General features: G+C 39.7%; 1 protein-coding gene and 1 long non-coding RNA gene across 6 annotated transcripts in view; one reads left to right on the forward strand and one right to left on the reverse strand.

Annotated features, from left to right (window-relative positions):
* The window catches only part of LOC121735517, a 17,237-nt gene extending 9,889 nt beyond the window's left edge, over window positions 1–7,348 (forward strand). The window contains exon 3 of the long non-coding RNA XR_006036870.1: window positions 7,277–7,348. This is a non-coding gene — a long non-coding RNA (uncharacterized LOC121735517). The remainder of the gene's footprint in view (window positions 1–7,276) is intronic.
* The window catches only part of LOC121735478 (NPC intracellular cholesterol transporter 1), a 57,525-nt gene that overhangs the window by 7,683 nt on the left and 29,687 nt on the right, over window positions 1–20,155 (reverse strand). For 4 of the 5 annotated variants that reach the window (XM_042126313.1, XM_042126315.1, XM_042126314.1 and 1 more), the window contains exons 3-22: window positions 15,932–16,151; window positions 15,648–15,724; window positions 15,108–15,314; window positions 14,108–14,300; window positions 12,404–12,475; window positions 11,378–11,572; window positions 9,878–10,159; window positions 8,971–9,157; window positions 8,314–8,479; window positions 7,552–7,813; window positions 7,009–7,210; window positions 6,452–6,652; window positions 5,812–5,977; window positions 5,105–5,327; window positions 4,602–4,739; window positions 3,991–4,194; window positions 3,159–3,421; window positions 2,879–2,974; window positions 2,010–2,204; window positions 1,137–1,224 (exon numbers count right to left, since the gene is read on the reverse strand). In XM_042126313.1, coding sequence (XP_041982247.1) covers window positions 1,137–1,224; window positions 2,010–2,204; window positions 2,879–2,974; window positions 3,159–3,421; window positions 3,991–4,194; window positions 4,602–4,739; window positions 5,105–5,327; window positions 5,812–5,977; window positions 6,452–6,652; window positions 7,009–7,210; window positions 7,552–7,813; window positions 8,314–8,479; window positions 8,971–9,157; window positions 9,878–10,159; window positions 11,378–11,572; window positions 12,404–12,475; window positions 14,108–14,300; window positions 15,108–15,314; window positions 15,648–15,724; window positions 15,932–16,151 — 3,637 coding nt within the window. The remainder of the gene's footprint in view (window positions 1–1,136; window positions 1,225–2,009; window positions 2,205–2,878; window positions 2,975–3,158; window positions 3,422–3,990; window positions 4,195–4,601; window positions 4,740–5,104; window positions 5,328–5,811; window positions 5,978–6,451; window positions 6,653–7,008; window positions 7,211–7,551; window positions 7,814–8,313; window positions 8,480–8,970; window positions 9,158–9,877; window positions 10,160–11,377; window positions 11,573–12,403; window positions 12,476–14,107; window positions 14,301–15,107; window positions 15,315–15,647; window positions 15,725–15,931; window positions 16,152–20,155) is intronic. The other variant, XM_042126316.1, reaches the window with a different exon arrangement.

Here is a 20,155-nt window from a genome sequence, read left to right on the forward strand (position 1 = left end):
TCCGTTTTCTTTATTTATGAATGAATAAAAGTTCGTTCACCAATAAAAACATAAATTAAAAGGGAATAATAAAATAAAAATAAGAAAAAAATACAAAAAGGTCCAATATACAAAGCTTTGTGTTGATTTATGACATTTAAAGACATGCGATGAATTGAAATAGATAAAAAAACATTTTCCATCCTGTCCTTAGGGATGATGATAAATAAAAAAGGTATTTAGTCCGGGTTACCTAGAACAATTTTTTTTATTACTATCAAGCAAATTTTTCGTGAATAGCTTCATTTTGATAAGACAAACAACAATTCTCTCTGCGAAAATTCTCGAAAGTGGTAGCTAACAGAGATAGAAACGATTTAATATTTTGATTTGATAGTCCTAATATATGGATTGTTCTATTTGTAGGACAATGTTACTCTTAAATTATATAACTATTAACCTATCAATATACAAAAAATCTGCTGGTTAGGGTTCCGTAGTCAATCAAGTTTTGCTGATTAATGATTATATACACACATTTATTTTACAAAAAAAATGTTCTAGGGAACCTGTACTATATTCGCTTCCTACAACCTATAATATGTAGCAGCCTATCAATAGCCGTTATACTATGGATAAAGCCTTGTCACCGAGCACGTATTTTCACATAAATTCGGCTGTTAACCTATCGATAAGGCTGGCAACATACACAAGTTTTCCGAATTTGTTTTCCGTATTCGGTCATTCCAATAATTTCGAATGCATGGAATCTGTAAGTAAATACATTAACTGATGTACACGTTCGCTTTTTCCCGGATTAAATTCCACACGTGCGTTTCGAATGCAAGCCGGCGCTTCGCTCGTGAAGAAAAGCGAACGTTTACGCTAATCTCACGGAATTCCAAATCGAAATTCTACATTAGGAAAACGAATACGGAAAACGTGTTGGCGGCCAGCCTTTAGGCTGCGTTTCCACCAGAGATGTGTTGCGAGGAATGTGTTTTTGAGAACCAATAGAATCGCTTCATTGACGTGAGCTTGCCATGACATCGCTCAGCGCGGCAACGCTATTGGATCTTAAAACACATTCCTCGTAACACATCTCTGGTGGAAACGTAGCCTTAAGCTTTTTCATTGATAACTTTACTGCTACTCACCAATAAAGCTGAGCATGACGGGCAGGAATATGAGGCCGTGAGCGGCGCCGAATAACACGATGCCGAGGTACATACGGAAGTAGAACACCTGCAATCATATGGACAATGTGTGAATATTTTGCGTACGCCTTTTACCAGCTACGTAGATATCAGATCGTGGTGAGCAGCAGTCTTAACCTCGAAACTGGAAGCCTACTACGAAACTGTTTTGAGACTCAAACAATCGGACGAGAATGCCGCGTCCTGCTCTAACAACGTTATTTCACGTTTGTTAAAGTAGGACGCGGCATTCTCGTCCGATTATTTGAGTCTCAAAACAGTTTCATGGTACAAGGCCTGACACGATTTTGATTAGTTTCAAATTGAGCCGCAGAAAAGTCGTGCACTAGTATAGCTGTCAGAAGTGGGGAAAGCCGTTGAGATCGAATTTGTTCCAAATTGAGCCGCAGCACGATCGTGCGCTAGTATAGCTGTCAGGAGCCACGGCGCCTTATTAATTAAAAACTACTACCAACCTAGAAAATCTGGCTATTAGCAGTTCCCAGCACAATGATACCCGAACTTCGTAAGGGAATCCCCGACAACACGGAACTGCCTATACGAATGAGTGCAGATGTCGCTACATACGCGCTTACTCCACTTGTACGCAGTACGCACACATGCACGTATTTAGATTATCTGACTTTAAAGTACATTCTTACTGTTAGCGGTTCCCAGCATAATGATACCGCCGAACTTAGTAATCGTCACCGACAACAATTAGGAACTGCCATACGAGTGAGAACAGACGTCGCTACTCACACGCACACACCACTCGTACGCAATACGCACACGCACGCATTTGGATTAGCTGACTTCAAAGTGATTTTTTACCTGGAAGATCTGGCTATTAGCGGTGCCCAGCACAATGATACCGCCGAACTTGGTAAGGGTAATCCCCGACAACACGGAACTGCCCATACGAGTGAGTGCCGTCGCCGCGCGATCTACGCGCGAGTCGCCGCCGCACACGCTGAAACAGTGGACGAGATGCGAGCAGAATTCGACTGCTATGCCCACTGCCATCACCTAAAAAGAAAATGTAGTAATTTTAGTCTAATGTTAGTAGTTCTGTCTCTTTTTTTCTGTCTTTTGTCGATCTATAGTTTCTTCTAAAATAATCACAATATTAATCGAACAATCACATATTTTGTTTTGAATTGTAGTAAATTAAAGACCAACCCTAATTTTTGCGCTTTAAAAAGATGTCGCTTTACGTACATTTTTACGTTGCACTGTCAAACAAACATTATTTTTGTGTGTCCACTGCTAGACATACGGCTCACGTCAGAGCAGTGTGTTTCAAGTTTGAAAAATAAATAATAAAGTTTTTTTTCTAAATAAATAGGTATTTTACTACTCGTGTCGAAACCATAAAGTTAATGTACCTAGCGGAATAGAGCTACAATCACGAGCTGTAAAACGAAACCGAAATTGATTTACGCCTGTGTGTAAAAATTTGTTTACGTATACACTTACTGTACTATACAAGCATCCTTCTAAGAGATTAAATTGTCAACGTGCCGATAAGTGCCGGCTGAACGTCAAACAGAAGAAAAAATTGGTTCTGTTGTCATGTATCACACGTCTCTTTTTACCACGCAGTGTTACTGATAGTGACATCTCGCTTGCTCAGGCCTTTGTTTCTCTATTCCGCTAGGTATATTATCTTTATGGTCGAAACTCGCATGTAATCGACTTACCAAATTAACTAACGACACAGCGTTCAGACTGATGCCCCACCAGTACATTAGACCGCCTATATTCACCACAATCATCGTGATCGTGATCACCACAACCTGAAAAAGAAAAAATATAACATTAACGTTTTTTAGTTGTAAACTAATTGCCATACGAATATACCTAATCGCTTCATTCGTATAGCAATTAGGTTTACAATATTTACAACGTGAAGTACTGATCGTAACACAAAGTAACGCTGTGCGAGCGAGAACACTACAGTGCGAAAGAGACAACACTCACCAGCGCGGAGAACAGATCGAAGCCCATGAGCAGGAACGTGACGATAAATATAGACAGCACGGATATGCCCATAGACTTCAGCGTATCTGGCCACATGGTGAGGTATTGCTCGTAGAACACGTAGAATACGCTGTAGGGGAACACGCTGACAGAACTATCTCCGGTGCGTGAGCGGATCATGTCCGTGAGATTCGCAGCTACGGAGCGCGCGGCTCGCATGGCGGAGTAGTAGTCGCGACTGGATTTCAGCACCGTGTGGTAACCTGAAAGAAACGATAAATATTATCATTTAAGTAAGTACTATCAAAAACTGATTCTAGGTTAATTACTTCGAGACAAAACATAGCTTTGCGTTGTAAATTCAGAACCCTAATTGCATATTTTACTAAGGTGCGTTTGGTGAAAACGTCACCAACCGCACTCTAACATTAAAGTCTCCATTCAGACATACTCAACTCCTTAGGTCCTACCTAAGGAGTTGAGTAACGTATAAGCATTGGTAAACATGTTTTGTCTTAAAAATACAATATATCTCTAAAAGACCACTAAAATATAAACCCTATCGCTAGCTTGTGTCTCCTAGCGGTCTTTTAAAGTTGGTTGATACGGACACAAAGTAAGTTTTAAGAGCTGTAAGCATCAAAACAAGTTAAACAAACGTATAAACAAAAAATCATTCATTCGTATCTAAAAATCAAATCGTATGTTTTATGAGATACCAGTGCCCAGATAAACTGATCCGGTTTATGGCGCACTTGTTTTATGTTGTAAAAACTGTGTTTAAATGATAATTGATTAAAAAAAATTACCCGTTATAACCATATAAACTCACCCTGATAGAACGTCGCTTTTATATCGGCTCGCGTGCGGTTATACAGCTTGTAGTTGACGGCCTGCGCGTACGCCGCGTGCCCACCCTTCACGCACGTGCTCTGATCGGGGTTGTCCTGCAGGAAGTACGGCACGTAGCGTTCGAAGTCGCTTTCCGACGGCCGCTGCTCCGGCCCAACGAGGGGTATGTTGCATTTCTTGCAAGCTGTGAAATAAAAAGCACTAATTTAGTTGATTTTTCGCACACAAGCACGCACTCACGTACGTATTCTTGCACGCAAACACTTTCGTACACGCATACGTATACTCGTATGTACGCGCGTACTTACCCATATCTCTAGTACATTTTTTGGGTCAATTTATAAGGTAAGACCCTTGCATCTAGTATGGATGATTTGTGACTGTATTTGCTATTGTAAATTTTATTTCATTGTCATTGAAAAGAGAGCTGAATAACTTATTTCTTTAGCCGAGTATTTCATCTATCTAACAACTTTTAATGAGACCTGTCCCAAGCATACACATTCATTTATATTATACTATCATTACACTACAATAACTTTTTAAAAAATGACAACGCCTAGAACTTTGTATTAATTTATCAATACTCACAGGATCCAGTATTTGGACAGAAGCTGGAGTTGCTTTCGAAGTATTTACAGCATTCGCGATTGCCGGACCAGTCGAAGAAGTCGTCGAGCCACGAATTAGGAGGCTGAGCTAGGTACGATATGTTTGGCATTCTTGACGCTAAAAAAGATACAAAAATAAATAGTACCAAAGACTTATTATTATTATTTGTAACCCAAAATAAATTTTAAATTAGAATTTTTTTTGACCAAAAGTGTTTAAGTCACGTGATCGAAGGCTCGATGGCAAATTGGCATAATAGCAAATAAGCGATTTGTCACCATGACAGCTCTCTATGTTCGCCCAAGATGGACCAATAAAAGCGATTACAAACATAAAGTTTATGTTCAATGTTCATCTTTGATTGCCCATGACCGACGTATACTGTGCACCTGTAGACAACTTGGCATGATTGTTCATCATAGTCCAAGATTCTTGGGCCAAGAAGAGAAACAAACAATACTTCAACGATAGAAAAATCTTACCAGAATAAAGTTGCATAGTCAAACTGTCATCGTTACAGTACCGCGTGCCACATATCATATTCTGTGTGTCAGTATGCGAGTAGTTCAGTCCTTCTGTCACCACGAAGTACACGGGTGGACCGATGTTGAGGTATTTGTTCAGATACTGGAAGTACTTAAGTTGGAAGCTGTCTTGAGGCATTGATAACTCCTGATCTAAGCCTATGTCTATGTGTGGCGCCACCTGAAATTAATAAACGCATTTCACGTTTTCTTCAAAAGAAATAGAATTGTAACACGTATTAATTAAATTGCCATAAGTAGCATAATATTCTGTTATAATGCTGAAGGCTTGTAAAGTTGTAAATAACAAGTCATTGCCAAAACTAATTTAGTAAAGATAAATATGATAATACGATGTAGCGAGGCCATGTTAGTGGTATACGCTGGTAACTCAGGAAATATCGTAAGATAATCAGAAATAGACTATTCCGGACGTACCATCGAGGAAGTTGATTCCTATGCAATTGACAGACCAACGTTATTTGGTCGAATATGTCAATTCAATGTTAATTGTGATCTGTCAGCTGGGTTTGACGTAACGCTCTCTGATAGTACAATTAAATTTCATTTCACTCTAGAGGTAGACTATACAACATTTTATAACTACTGTCTTTTAACTAGAGTTTCAAGAGGCAAAGCAATACAAACACAAAGCCACAACTCACCGCAACAGAGGAACACAGCCAGGCGAAGAATATGATCATGACCGCGGCTCTTACTTCGCGCTTCATTAGGAAGGGGACGTATAGGTGACGGAACAGTCCGTACAGCGCGCCCTCCCCGCCGCCCGCTTCCGATTTGGTGCCGCCGATACAACAGAGCACGTCGAACCTGGGATGAGTGGATATTTTGTTTAGAGCTCGACAAGGCTTTATATGAACGTGGCGAAAAAAGGAACTAACGCTGCCATCATACAAAAATGTCATTTTTGACAGTTCTCCTTTACCAGCAGCGCCGCCGCCCACGTTCATTTAAAGCCTTGTCGCACTTTATAAACATATTCAAATATAGAATAGTTTATAAACGTATCAAAATATAAAAAGTTTATCGTAATCGTTGGATTGATATTTGACAATGTGATATTCTTTCGAACTATGTGTGGCGAACTAAATTAAAAAGTCGACCGACACACGTTTGTTTGATTTTCAACTCTATCGCTATCGCAAAATCTCAAAAATGGACTGAATCACAAATTTAGTCTCGTACAAGAAAAACAACAAAGCAGAAAATCTAAGTTCTGTCTTATGCAGCCAAGTCAAACTACAGTATATTTTGAACTGCCACATATACACGCATGTCGTGTACCTGTTGGCGTTCTGCCTGTGCGTGTCTATGGCGAGCAGCGCGACGAAGCACGTCAGCTGCAGCAGGAAGTCCACGAGCAGCGCGACGCCGGCGTACAGCGCGAACGCGCGCACCGCGGGCATGTCACTCAGCGCACCGAGGAAGAAGCACGTGCACTCAGATGCGGACGTCAGGAACATCGAGGGACCCACTTGACCCAGCCTGGAAATATAAAGATGTTATGAAGCTGATATGTAATTGAAAATAGGCATTTTTCAAGAACGCGAAGGCTTTCACAGGCTCGCACGCAAATAAAATACAGGACGCACAGACGACGCAAGTATTTTAGAACTTCAAATGCGATTTTTAAGAATTTTACTAGTAAAATACAGCCCCAAAATACTTTACGGTAAAGTCCGGTCGCGGAGGACGTACCGTCAAAGAAAAAATCGTAGATTGATTGCGGAAATATTTAATTCGGCCAAGTTATGTCAAGTCAATATGAGACGCAATATTCTGAAGACTGGCTTGACATAAAATTGTCACTTATACGCAACTCAATATAGTACGATACTTACGTGCGTCCTATATGCTCGGCTACGGTCTCGTTAGGCCGTCTAGGCTCCCGCTGTCCCGTCTGCACCAGAATAAAGATGTTGTCCACGCCGACAGCCAATACCAAGAACGGTATCACCTCCACTATGATCAACGTCGCAGGGACACCAGCGTAGCCGAATATGCCGATAGAACATACAACGGACGCTAACACGATCAGCACACCTGGAATTCAATTTTATTATTAGACTAGACGACCCGGTGAACTTCGTACCGCTTCCCTCCTAATAGAAACCTTACCTGGACTTCCATAAATATTTCAAGACAAAAATAAGCCAAGTCGGTTCAGTCGTTCTCCAGTTTAAACAATATTAACAAAATTTAAAATTTATTTTTATTAATCAAAGCAATAAAAAAGAAGATATAAAGATACTATAGTCGCAGAACACGTAGATATTCGTTCAATGTGTTATCTCTTGTCAAATTTAACATTTTTAATCTCTCTATCTACTACATGTGACTATTAAAGTACTTATGACTACTATTATGCGGGCAAACGAGCTCACCTCCTAATCCAAGAGTGACTTTACTGTCAATAAGCAGTCTCGAACATGTCGTGTAGCGGCCGAGTGATATCGCGACGTACGCGAACATAATAAAGTATGACACAAGTATAGTATACACGTCCGACTTAGACGTCTTCTCTAGTTCATCCTCAATGGACCTCTCAGATGTGTACGCGATGTCCATATACGGTGGCATCTCGTTGGCGGTGTAGTTCGTCATGAATTTGATGTATTCTTCCTCCCATTCGAGGGCGGGTTTCAACTGAAAAAGATGCGGTAAATTAGACACTGTTAGCTTACTCGTAGGCGCCACAATAGTTCACAATACATATAAATATTTAAATTAGGTCCATAGTGTATTGTTAGTGTACAAACTACGAGCGTATAATAGGTTACACACTCATCTCTCGTCTATGTTGAGTTTGTAAGTTTTTTAACACTTACAAGAGGTGAGGTTAAATTATAGGCTATTAGCTACCGTAGTTTGTCACGTGTGCGTGCGTGTGAATGCGTACGTGTACTTGCTTTGCTGGCTATGTTTGCCCAATGTTCATATATAAATTATGTACTATCAGGGAAGTTGATTCCTATGCAAATCGGGGACCTAAGTAGTATGGTTGCGTTACGTCAAACCCAGCTGACAGATCACAATTAACAATGAATTGACATATTCGACCAAATAACGTTGGTCTGTCAATTGCATAGAATTCAACTTCCTCGATGGTACATAACGCACGTATATGCTTGTACTTTTCTGCTTACCTTGTCCTTATCATAGTGGTTGTTGACGATGAAAGTGAGTATAAGCGCGTTGGCCTCATGGAAGCGCGATGTGGATGCAAGGGGCTCGCCTGGCGCGAGGAAGCCGCCCAGCGCAACTCCCGGCAGCACGGGCCCGCCCCACGGCGCGAGGCACGTATACGGGTTCCTGTTGAATAAAGTATAATTTTATTAAGGATCGGTTTTTTGTCAATTTTATTAAATTTAATCAAATCCAGGATTTTTAATTTTTTATACAGCACCAATAATAATTTTCTACCAACATTTTCGAATTCCAATCTTAATGTCAATGGAAGTTTAAGGAATCGGTAACTACTTTATTCAAATTTTTTACTAATGTTGCCCACTACAAAGAAAAATTTTGTTTCTAGAAAGATATTGTACCTATCGGGTGTATTGCATTCTTTTAATGGGGATGGAGCGACTTATTTGAAGAGTTTTGATTTATCCTACCTCTGTTTTGTGGCCTCGGTGTGTGTCATGATAGCTAGTTTGGAGACTACGAGGGCATAAAACTACCGAAATATGCACTATCAACGAAAAATTGTCAAAATATGCACTATCGCCTAAAAAGTGCCATTATATGCATTTGCATATGCAAATAAGCAAATGCATCCGATGTCTAATTATGTCACTCACTTGGTACACTCCAGTATCCTCCTCAGGTACTCATTATCTTCAAGGCTGTCTAAGACTTCATCAGGGTCATTGCCGTACCACCCCCACAGGGACTGTATGGCGCAGTCGCCGGCGGTGACCGGCCCACGGAACGGCGAAGTTAGCGGCGCGAAGCAGATGTCTTCTATGCGCGAGTTGTTGCCGAGCGCTGGAGATATGTTTTATACATTAAAGAAATGTATTCTGAATTAATTAATCGTCAACAGTCAAAAGATCGATTCTAGCAAATATCACAATTACACAGCTTCGATATCGGTTCCAATATAAATATGTATTTTAAAATGGGAATACAAAGTGGGACTTGCCAATAAACAAACTTTGTCATTTCATTTCCTAGTCTTTAGGCTTTAGAACTAAGTAGTAAGTTACCAACATAAAGTTAATATACCTAGCGGAATAGAGAAACAAAGGCCTGAACAAGAGAGATGTCACTATCAGTAACACTGCGTGGTAAAAAGAGACGTGTGATATATGACAGCAGCACTCTTTTTTTGAGGTCCAGTCGGCACGTGCCGCACGTTGATAATTTAATCTCATAGAAATCATGTTCAATCATGCTTATGTAAGTGTATACGTACACATATTTTTACACATAGATGAAACCAATTTCGGTTTCGTTTGACAGCTCGAGATTGTTGCTCTATTCCGCTAGGTATATTAACTTTATGGTTGCTAATAACATTTTTTTTTAAATTTAATGGTCTTTTAACGATGTGAGTGGCGGCCAGAAATGAAGATTCCGACTTTGCGAGATAGCATGCTCGGTCAGGCCTACTTCGATAGCGCGATGCAGGATTGTTAAGCTCTTTAAACTGAAGAACTAAATATATTATAGCAACAAGTTCTGTTGTCTACGTGTTATACATACCCATAATTTTATTCTGCAGATTCAACACATCCAGCATGAAAGTCGAGTTGTACACCGGGCCGAACAGCATCTGCTTCCCATCATCGTCCGTATACTCGATCTTGGGGAGACCCTTAGACGTGATGATGATCATCTCGGTGCGGTAGAAAGGCTCGAAGTGGGAATCGAAGTAGTTGCGCTCGTACCGCGAGCGGGAGGTGGGGGAAGCCCAGAGCTCCACCGGGTTGGTGGTGACTTGCATGTGGCGGATTCCGAAACCGAGGCCCACGATCGCGCATAGACCTGGGATGAAAGGATCGTTAGATTAAAAAAATACCTTGTTAGACATGAAAATTCAACTTTTTTTATAGGTGTCGCTACTGCTGTATATTCAGTAGATGAGGCTTGGCTAAAAGCGTGTAAAGCGTCTCCCAGACAGACGCGGCCTGCGGTGGCAGTGGCGGTGGCGGTCAGTTGGATGACATGGCTGGATGACATGGCCGCGTGGCCGCGTGTGTCTGTGTCGTTCCTAGAACTCTCAGGTCATCCAACTGACCGCCACCGCCACCGCAGGCCGCGTCTGTCTGGGAGACGCTTAAAGATGTTATTTCTTACACATACTTGATTCTTAGGGCCTGTTTCACCAGTCACCACTTCCTGATAAGTGCCGAATAAGCTAACCAACAATTAACTTGAGAGATGAAGTATGGAGAATCTGTCAAAAAAGTTGTGGATAGCCTATCCGGCACTTTATCAGAAAGTGGTGAAACAGGCTTAGGGCCTGTTTCACCACTTCCTGATAAGGCTATCCACCAATTAACTTGACAGATCAAGTATGGAGAATCTGTCAAAAAAGTTGTGAATAGCCTATTAGGCACTTTATCAGAAAGTGCTGAAACAGGCCCTTAGACTTTCAAAATGAGACTATTTAATGGACGTTGCTACTGCTGTGTCGGTAGATATAATATCAGCTCCACGAGCTACAAGGCCCAAGCGTGCGAAGATATTATTAGTACTTAGGTTAGGTTCACACGGCACAATCCTGCACGTTTCCTGCACGTTTTTTGCAAGCATACAATGTATATTATAAAACCATTCACAAGTCGATTGTACTGCACGATTTGCTGCAGTACAATCGATGTATGAATGTTAAGACGTATACTGCAAAAAAAGGGCAGGATTGTGCTGTGTGAAACACGGGCCATTTTAAAATTTGTTGCGTACATGCTTGAGTCTTAAGTTGGCGTAACATTGGTGTAGCGAACTTGGGAAAAACTCCTACGTCACCGAATTTACAACACACATTTTGAAATTTCGCTCGTTTGTGTAGTAAGTTATAAAAACTGTTTACTTATAATAAGGAAAACAATAAGGCCCACTGACGCCATTCAAATTCATTGTAATGCAACAACAATATCATACCATCTTTTTCAAATATACAAAGAAATATCTATTTTAAACATCCTCGATCTTTAACCGACATTACTGTAACGACGAACTAAAAACGAAACAAAAACTTACCAACAAACAGTACGATCCAGGGTCGCGACGCCATCAAACATCCCCACCACTGGAAGAAGTCCTCCAACTTAGTTTCCGTTTCCGCACCCAACCTCTCGAAGAAAGTGGCCCCAGTGGCCCCGTCAGGTTGGTCCACAGACCATCCGACAGACGTAGGGTTGGTTGTCATCTCCTGATTGCCTTCCGACACAACACCTAAATAAAAAAAATGTTATAGTGGCCATAAAACATGTGGGACATAATATAAAAATACTACCACATGACATGCTGTTAATTTCCCAATGCATGCAAATACATGAGTGCGTATAGTAGCTGTGGTGATAATTGAAGATGGAAGAATAGAGAACAGAGATGCAAAAAGCTTTTCTTTGTGATCTGGGATCTATGGAAGTAATAGAAAAGTATTTTCTTGTCTTGTTAACATAATGTTATTTTCAAGCAACTTTTCTGTTCTGATATTTAAAAATTTTCTTTCTATATCATAAAACAAAATTATATTTACACATTTATTTATCTCTGTCCACAAATTACAAAAAAGGTACTAGCTGTCATGTTCATACAAAAAGCTGGACGGAAGCACACAAACATTCACTTTATAATGACTAGCGACAACTGTTGTTATTATACATACCATACATGCCGTGTGTTAGTAACAGCATTTCAAGATGGAAATACCACTTTTATGATTATTAAATTGCTATATGGCCAATCTCAAGACATCATGTAGAATATAATAGTAAAGTTGATAGTCTAATTGAGACATATTTAATATAAACTTCGATTAAATCATTTTCATTAAGCAAAATATTATGTTATTTTTATTAATATAGCAAGACATTCAATATTAAAAAATTATATTTATTAATTTGAGTTGAATTTTATTTTACTACTGTTTTGCAATTTATTGTTACAAAAAATCTTTTCAATTTAAGATTTAAGGAAAAATCAACAACGTGCAAGTGTCCGGGACTATATCCCTCATGGTCACCGTACTTCGTGCGTGCAATGCAAATGGCGGATACGTACTGCTGCGGTGGCTGTGCAGGGGGCTGGTCTCCGGCCCGCCGCCACGTCGCTCGCCCGCCCGCGCCCACCCGTCTGTCCCGCACCGCTCATTAGTCACCCGCACCGTGTGTACTCGATATTCATCATCGTTAATATCATCATCATTATTATCATCATCATCATCTTTATCATCATTATTATTATCATCAACTCTAAACATCTACCCTCGTAATAATAAAAAAATATTAACGAAGCGTATAACTATTGAAGGTGATTCAGTCTTAGGGCCTGTTTCACCACTTCCTAATAAATGTCGGATAGGCTATCCACAATTTATCTGACAGATAGGGTATATGTCAGATAAGTAGTGGATAGCTTATTCGACACTTTACAGTAAGTGGTGAAACAGCCCCTTAGTCTGCCATATTGTTACATGCCAAACAAACACAGCAAACCTTGCATACTAAATACGCTTTGTAAATATTTTTGTTAGTACGAGGGATAACATTTTGCCTTCTGATGCGTGTGCGTTGAACGGATGAGTTTTGTCTCTTTCTTACTTGAGGTAAATTTAGGAGACAAAATTAACAAAGAGATAAATATTAAATTAACAAAATGAATATCGAGTACACAGTTTCAACAGAATACAAATAAAATTTGAAATAAGTGTTAGTCTCTAAATAAGTAGACACAAATCATCTTCATTTTATACATGTAAACTAAAGATGATTTTAGTCCCGGAAAGCACTTTTCTACCCATTATAATATTTGGAGCCTTCACCAAATAATATACCTTTTGACATGAAAGAGAAAAGTTTACATGCTTGTTGTTTTATAACTACATCATGCTTGTTATTCTTATTACATACATTACACAGTGTAAAAGGTAGTGTTTGTCTTTGTGGTGAATATATAGTGTTTGAAAAGAACACTGCAAAATAAATACATATTATGTATGTCAAACTATGTATGACGTTGTTTGCTATGTTATAGCGGGTGTTTCTCCAAATCCGAATCATGCATAATATATAGGCTTGACTGAGTAGCAGTGTATGATGTGTCCACAGAGTGTCTCAAAAGTGTATCATTGTAATGTGTTGTTTTTTTTTTTTTCAGGATTTCTTCATTTCGGAATGGCACGTTTAAATGCATCGCAACGCCTCGACACGTTAGAATATGAAAAGAGAGCCTAGACAAGCGGCAAGAGATTTAAATCGTAAACGCCAACGCCAACGCCACAAAAAGTATGGGATTTGACATTAGTATTCGCTAGCGAAGCGATGACTTATGTCAAATCGCATACATTTTGTTAGCGTTTACGATAAACGCTTGCCACTTGTCTACTATAAGGGCTGTCCCGCATTTATGTTAGCGGGCGCCTATACCTACAATGATATTGAACAATATCACGTATTGCGTAATATTATTGACCGTCTAGAGTTGATATTAAACATCGCGCGCCTTCAATCTACTTGTCAAATAAGCAGTTCAATAAAATTGAAGCGTGATATTGACAATAAAATTGCTCGTCTAGGCGGCCGGTAACCTTGATAGACATGAACTTCATTGCATATGGTCACAATTTTGACTTTTGGACTTTTGAAAATACTATAGTCAGTGTTTGACTTTCTTACTTTTTTAATGAAATTTTAAAAAGCTGAAACGTCAAAATTGCGACCACAGACGATAGAGTTCCAATCACCCCGCAGACTATACTCCACTCACCGACAATATTCTCCGGCGTGTTACAACAGTACACCCCGCTGAGGAACAGCGTGGTGAATATGACGAAGACTATCGCCATGATGACCGCGTAGCCGTCCGCGCCGGCGATGCTGAAGGGGCGGTGCGGGGGAGGCGGCGCGGGGGGCGCGGGGCACGACGCCGCACAGTCCATGCACGAGCAGCCTGGCTGACCCTGTTTGATGAAGTCATCAGGATAAGTTCGGATACAGGGTAAGGGCTCCCACAGAAAACTGCGAATTCGTATCGCATCGTAATGTCATTAATTTGAGTATGTATTTTGTCACAGATATTTGCGATGCGAATTCAGTTATGTGTGGGAGCCCTAAAAGCTCGGATAAAGATCGTTAATGTAGAAAAGAGATGTTTCATTCATTTTTAGATATACATTATGTAGGCTATAAAAGCTTAGCATTTATTGTAACAGCTGCCAATTCCACAGTCCGCTGTCCAGTGCTGCTCAGCTCGGTTAATCATCACAAGCTACCCTAAGGCTGCCTTCACATTAAGTCGCGAGTAGTGCGGCAGCCGCGCGGCTCGTTTTAGTATAGAAGTTGCGCGGCTGCCGCACTACTCGCTTGCTAATTAATGTGAAGGCAGCCTAATGCTAAGTACTCACATATGGTTTTACTCGATCGAGCAATCACGTCGAGCAAAACCCGCGGCTTGGGCTTTCGTCCACACATTGCATTACTCTATCGAGTAAGCTCGCCGTTCAGTATTCAATGAACCGTTCGATCCAAAATATGTCTGCGAAGAAAGTCGATTCGCGCCACTCGAAGTCACGTCCACACGCTTGAGTAAAGCTCAACGGCTCACGTCGAGTAAGTTCGAAAGAAACATTGAACCGGCTCGGTGGTTTTTGCTTAATTTGGAGTAAAACTATCGAGTAAAACCGTATGCGAGTACTTAGCATAAGAGCAACTTCTTCCAAGGTGGTATTTCTATAAAATCTCTTCTGAATATCTTTACATCAACATACCTCAATCCCCTCATTACACGGCCGAGTTTTCGGGTCTGCCGGCGTCAGTCCATCCTCCGTGCCATTCTTGTAGTTGATCTGGAACGGCACTTGTGGCACGGTGACGTCGCCCATGAAGTCGAACCAGCGCTGCGGCGTGCAGGACGCGGAGCCCCACTGCCCGCACATCAGGTCCATGGCGGATTGACCGGTTGACGGCATTTGGACCTGAAATTAAAAAGCGAGTGATTGAGAGGCATGTTTAAAAATTTCCTCATGTTCGGTAGCGAAGATTTTGTTTTTCAACCTTCAAACTTTCAAACCTTTAATCTAAACGCAAAAATATATTAATATTGCTACCCCGTTGCTTTATCTAAGCGTTAGCAATATTTTGGTGGTTCGCCAAACATTTTAACTCCTACATTTTTTTTAAACTTGTTATAATAATATTGTAATGGGCCAAAGCTGAACATACAGGGATAAACACGTAAGAATCGAAACTGCTTACAAATAGTTTAGTTTTTTATATTGTAGTAAGATAAATAAAAAAACTTAACTTACATTAGCACACGAGGTAAATGTGCCTTCCATGTACGCGGCGCTGAGGTGGTAGTCAATCGCCAATATTCTGTTGGTTTCTGAAATACACAAGAAAAAATATTATTAAAGCATTAAATAACTTTTTTAAATACACCCAAATGTATTAATATTACACTCAAATTATTAAACCTTTAATATATTATGTATTCTCAGGGAGATCTCAAGACCGCTGTCGAGTTTCTTTTCTTGCCTTAGGAGTTAGGACCCACAAAGATACAGCAGACTCAGAAAAAAGAATAACTTACCATTATTATACGGCTCAGTTTTCACCACCTTCAGGTATTCGCTATGGTTGGGCGCGCACGTCATAGCGCATATATGGCGCTTGAAGTTGTCCGAACAAGACGGACATCTGTCGAGGATGTTCAGTGCTATCTGGATGTTGGACTTGAGAACGTCCGTCTGGGAGGAGTCGCAGCAGACCGGCCCGTTCGCGTACTCCGGACATAGCTGCTCTATCACCGCCTGAAAATAAAGAAGTCATAAGTCGCCATTTTTAAAATGCGAGCGCGCAGACATTCTTGGAACGAAGTTCCTTATCGCGCGTTGCGAAAGGGGGCTAGACGAAAAAAATTAAGACAAAAAATTGTAACGACTCTCTCTCTCTCACTCGTAGAAAGCAACTTCGTTCCATCTGGGTGTCCCTTGGCACCTCTCGAGTTTTTTTAATCGGGCTTTTGCCTACCACACATTCCCACCAGTGCATCTCTAGTGTCGCCAGGATCGACAACGGTATCGCGCGTGCGCGGACAATCAAGACTCGATGCGTGATACCATCCGCCATCATTAGAATAAGTTTAGGCGAACTTAGGTCAACAGAAAATTTTACCACTGATTCAACAATCTCAAGCAGCTCCCAAAGTAGAAGCAAACCTCCTTTTATGCCCGGGCCCCACCTGCGTAGTGCTTCGTGCTTAAAACGATACCATTGGACGATCTGCGTGTATCGTCCAATGGCATCGTCTCATAGCACGAATCTTCGTACGATAGACACAATATGTGCGGCCGCGGCATTATGTTAATTTCATTAGCTGCTTTTTCCCTAATTACATACGTCTTTGAGACCTTCAACATATTGAAGGTTCTTTAAAAAAACTACACCTGACTACTTGTACTATTATCTATTCTGTGACCTGACTACAGAGTATTTTTACCATTTTTTTTAAATTATTTCATACGTTTATCCAGCGCTGAACCTTGAATTAAATGACTTCTCATAGCAATATGATATCTGATAATAATTTTATCATTTTCTTTCAAAAACTATCGGTACTTAGGACTCTCGATCGAATCAGTTTTGCCCAGACAGCAGATAATATATTATCTTATCTATTTAGGTGGACACAACATAAACAAAACTAGCCTACGACGTTCATATAATTTCCTGGTAAACATTATTATTCCAGGTATAAAGAGAATTAAGCAACAAAGGTTATTCTAAAACAATGTTAATGCTATCAATTGATGAATCATTTTTGTTTTAGGTTAGACATAGTCTTTTAGAACGGAAACAAAGCCTAAAACACTGATATGAAACGAGTAAATATGTACATTCTACATTACTTTTGGACAATTTGAAGATGTCAATTTTTATTATCTCAAACTACTATATTAGAATCAAAATATTATCATTTATCAGCAATATTTAATTTAAACATATTTTAAACTAAGTGAACAAAGAGTAATTAAGACTTAAAAGGACCAAATGAAAGTGCCACTGAATTTCATTATTGCAGCGCGGTTAATTATAAGTGACATTTAAATTAGTAGCATTAACGCCATTCTGAGCTTTATTTACATTTAGACCAAATTGAAACGGATATTCCGTAGCTTAACTGCGGTAACCTTGACCTTAGATGTACATTTAATTTTAGCTCTGCATAAAATATCGACGGTTGGCCAGAAAATCGCCATTTGGACCTACATAAGCATTACTTACTATTTAGGGTGGGTTGCACTAACTTACTTTAACTATAAGTAACTTTAACTTTAACCATAACAACATTTCAAATGAACTGTCAAATTCCTAGTAAAAGTCCATAATGGACGCCATATTTGTCGATAACCTTATTTATATAACCTTAAACTTAACTATAACTATGTCTCTGGTGTACCGTGTAACCCACCCTTACTAATTTTGATTATGTACTTTCAGAGAAGTTTATTCATAGGCATTAGGCAGATGGCGGGCCTACGTATTTTGGTCGCGTTTTGCCAAACCCAGCCGACGCCCGACAGATCACGAATTGACATAGTTAATTCGACCAAATGACGTAGGTCCGTCAACTGCATATTATTATGAATCTATTTCTTCGATGGAGCATTTGTAGGTTTCCTTATAAAACTAGCGATATCACAGAAACAGGTGATTGCAGATATTGTACAATTTACGCCTGTTAAATTGCTGTTGCAAGATACAAAGTTACTCCTCCGTTTTACGAATTAAGTATTCATCACGTCACGTGTCTGAACACGAGTTTTACATATTTATCCCCATCCCAAAAAAGAGTACAATTTAATAACGACTATCTGCATGACAACTGTTAAATACCTAAAGCGATATTGCATTTACAATGTAATATGTTGTATTATTGCAAAAAATAAACAATAAAGTGTTATCAGTCAGTTCTACGAGCAGTCATTTTGATCTTTCGGAGTTCGGACGTGTGTGTACCACAAGGGACTGTCTTAGCCATACTACATATTTCAATATGAGTGATCATCACTCCTTGGAAGCTATCCGTACTAATATTATAAATGCGACAGTGTGTATGTCTGTTGTCTTTCACGCCCAAACCGCTGTACAAGTTTTGCCGAAATTCGGCGTGGAGATACTTTGAGTCCCGGGGCACAGAATAGATAATATTACAAGTACCCGGGGAAGGACATAAAATACTTTTAAACCCGAAAAATGAACGGTACCGACGCGATAATTTGACTGTAGCGCAACGGAGTTCATAAAAGGAAGTGGTGTCTTTAAATAAGAGAACTTACTCATTAAAATGAGAAGGAGCATATTATGCAAAGCCGGATGAGCGAAAGAGATAGAGTCAAGATGAATCAATGTGTTATCGTGTTTTGTTGACATTGAGTGTAGACGTGAGTAATGACCGCAGGGTCAGACTGTATCCGACGATTTGATTTTATCTTTTATCACAACCATACACGGTGTCAGAGGACAAAGAACAAAATGAACTACGTCAATATCATTACATTATGTTCATTTTTACATTTTCTGTTTATTTTTGTAACTTGTAATTAATATTCTGTACCTCCAGGCTCCACATAGTACAAAACCATAGCTATGGTTTTTTCTACGAAAGGAAAGACATCTATACTAATATTATAAATGCAAAAGTCTGTCTGTCAGTTACCTCTTCCACTGAAGCGATTTTACTGAAATTTGGTATGGTGATACTTTGAGTCCCAGGAAAAGACATAGGATACTAATCCTTATCCTCGGAAAATGTACTACCTACTTTCCGTGCGATAAACGAATTTTGGCGCCACGGAGTTGCGAACTAACCATGATCTATATTCTATACTGTACCACAATAGACATAACAACCAGTAGTTCGACTGCTAAGAAACGGACAGGTTTCAATATCTGTCAAATTCGTCGGGTTTCACTAGGATTATAAATGGAATGTGCCTCGCGCTGGCTGATATAATTTATTTTTAAATATTAAAAATAAAGATTTCAAAATTGGATTCTGACAATTTTAATCGCATGTGCCAAAACACAAACAACAATACGACCAAAGAGGAACACGTCCAGCGAAGATGTCATAGTTTTAAATTCGTAGGTAACAAGTTAACAACCCTAGCGACGATTTTCGTCATAATACGTCAAATTTAAAAATTTCAGCATCAGTTCTAAGTCGGCATACTCTATCATTCTGTCTACTCTGACTGTACTCTGCGAAACATGGCGATAGCGGTCATGGTCTCCCTGTCAGAAACTTGTCATTTTCTATATAAACCGCGATTGACAATGAAGTGTCTGATGTTGTCAATCGCGGATATGTATAGAAAATGACAAGTTTTTGACAGGGAGTCAATGACCGCTACCGCCATGTTTCGCCGAGTATAAAGGCATGTTATAAGGTATGCCGTATGTGTCTGAAATCTGTCAAAATTTTTATTCTTGTGTAGCCAAACGTATAACAACGACGCATACTCAATGAAGAAATTTTAACTTGAGAAGCTGTTGAGCAATATGTCCATTACGCATCACATTGTAAGTTGTAACACTTCAAAAGCCAAGTACCATTAGTAAACCGATAACACAAAACTAGGTGAAGCAAACAGTGACGATAATGTTCTTCGAAATAAGAAACAACAGACGTAAAATTGACAATGAGGGCACAATAAAACTAATATGTCTAACTAGGGGAAATAGAACCTACTAATAAAATACCTTTACATACTCGTACTGTTTTCCACAGTAAAATCATCATGCATGAGTC

The sequence above is a fragment of the Aricia agestis genome, chromosome 17, assembly GCF_905147365.1.
Source record: "Aricia agestis chromosome 17, ilAriAges1.1, whole genome shotgun sequence".
Lineage (NCBI taxonomy): Eukaryota > Metazoa > Arthropoda > Insecta > Lepidoptera > Lycaenidae > Aricia > Aricia agestis.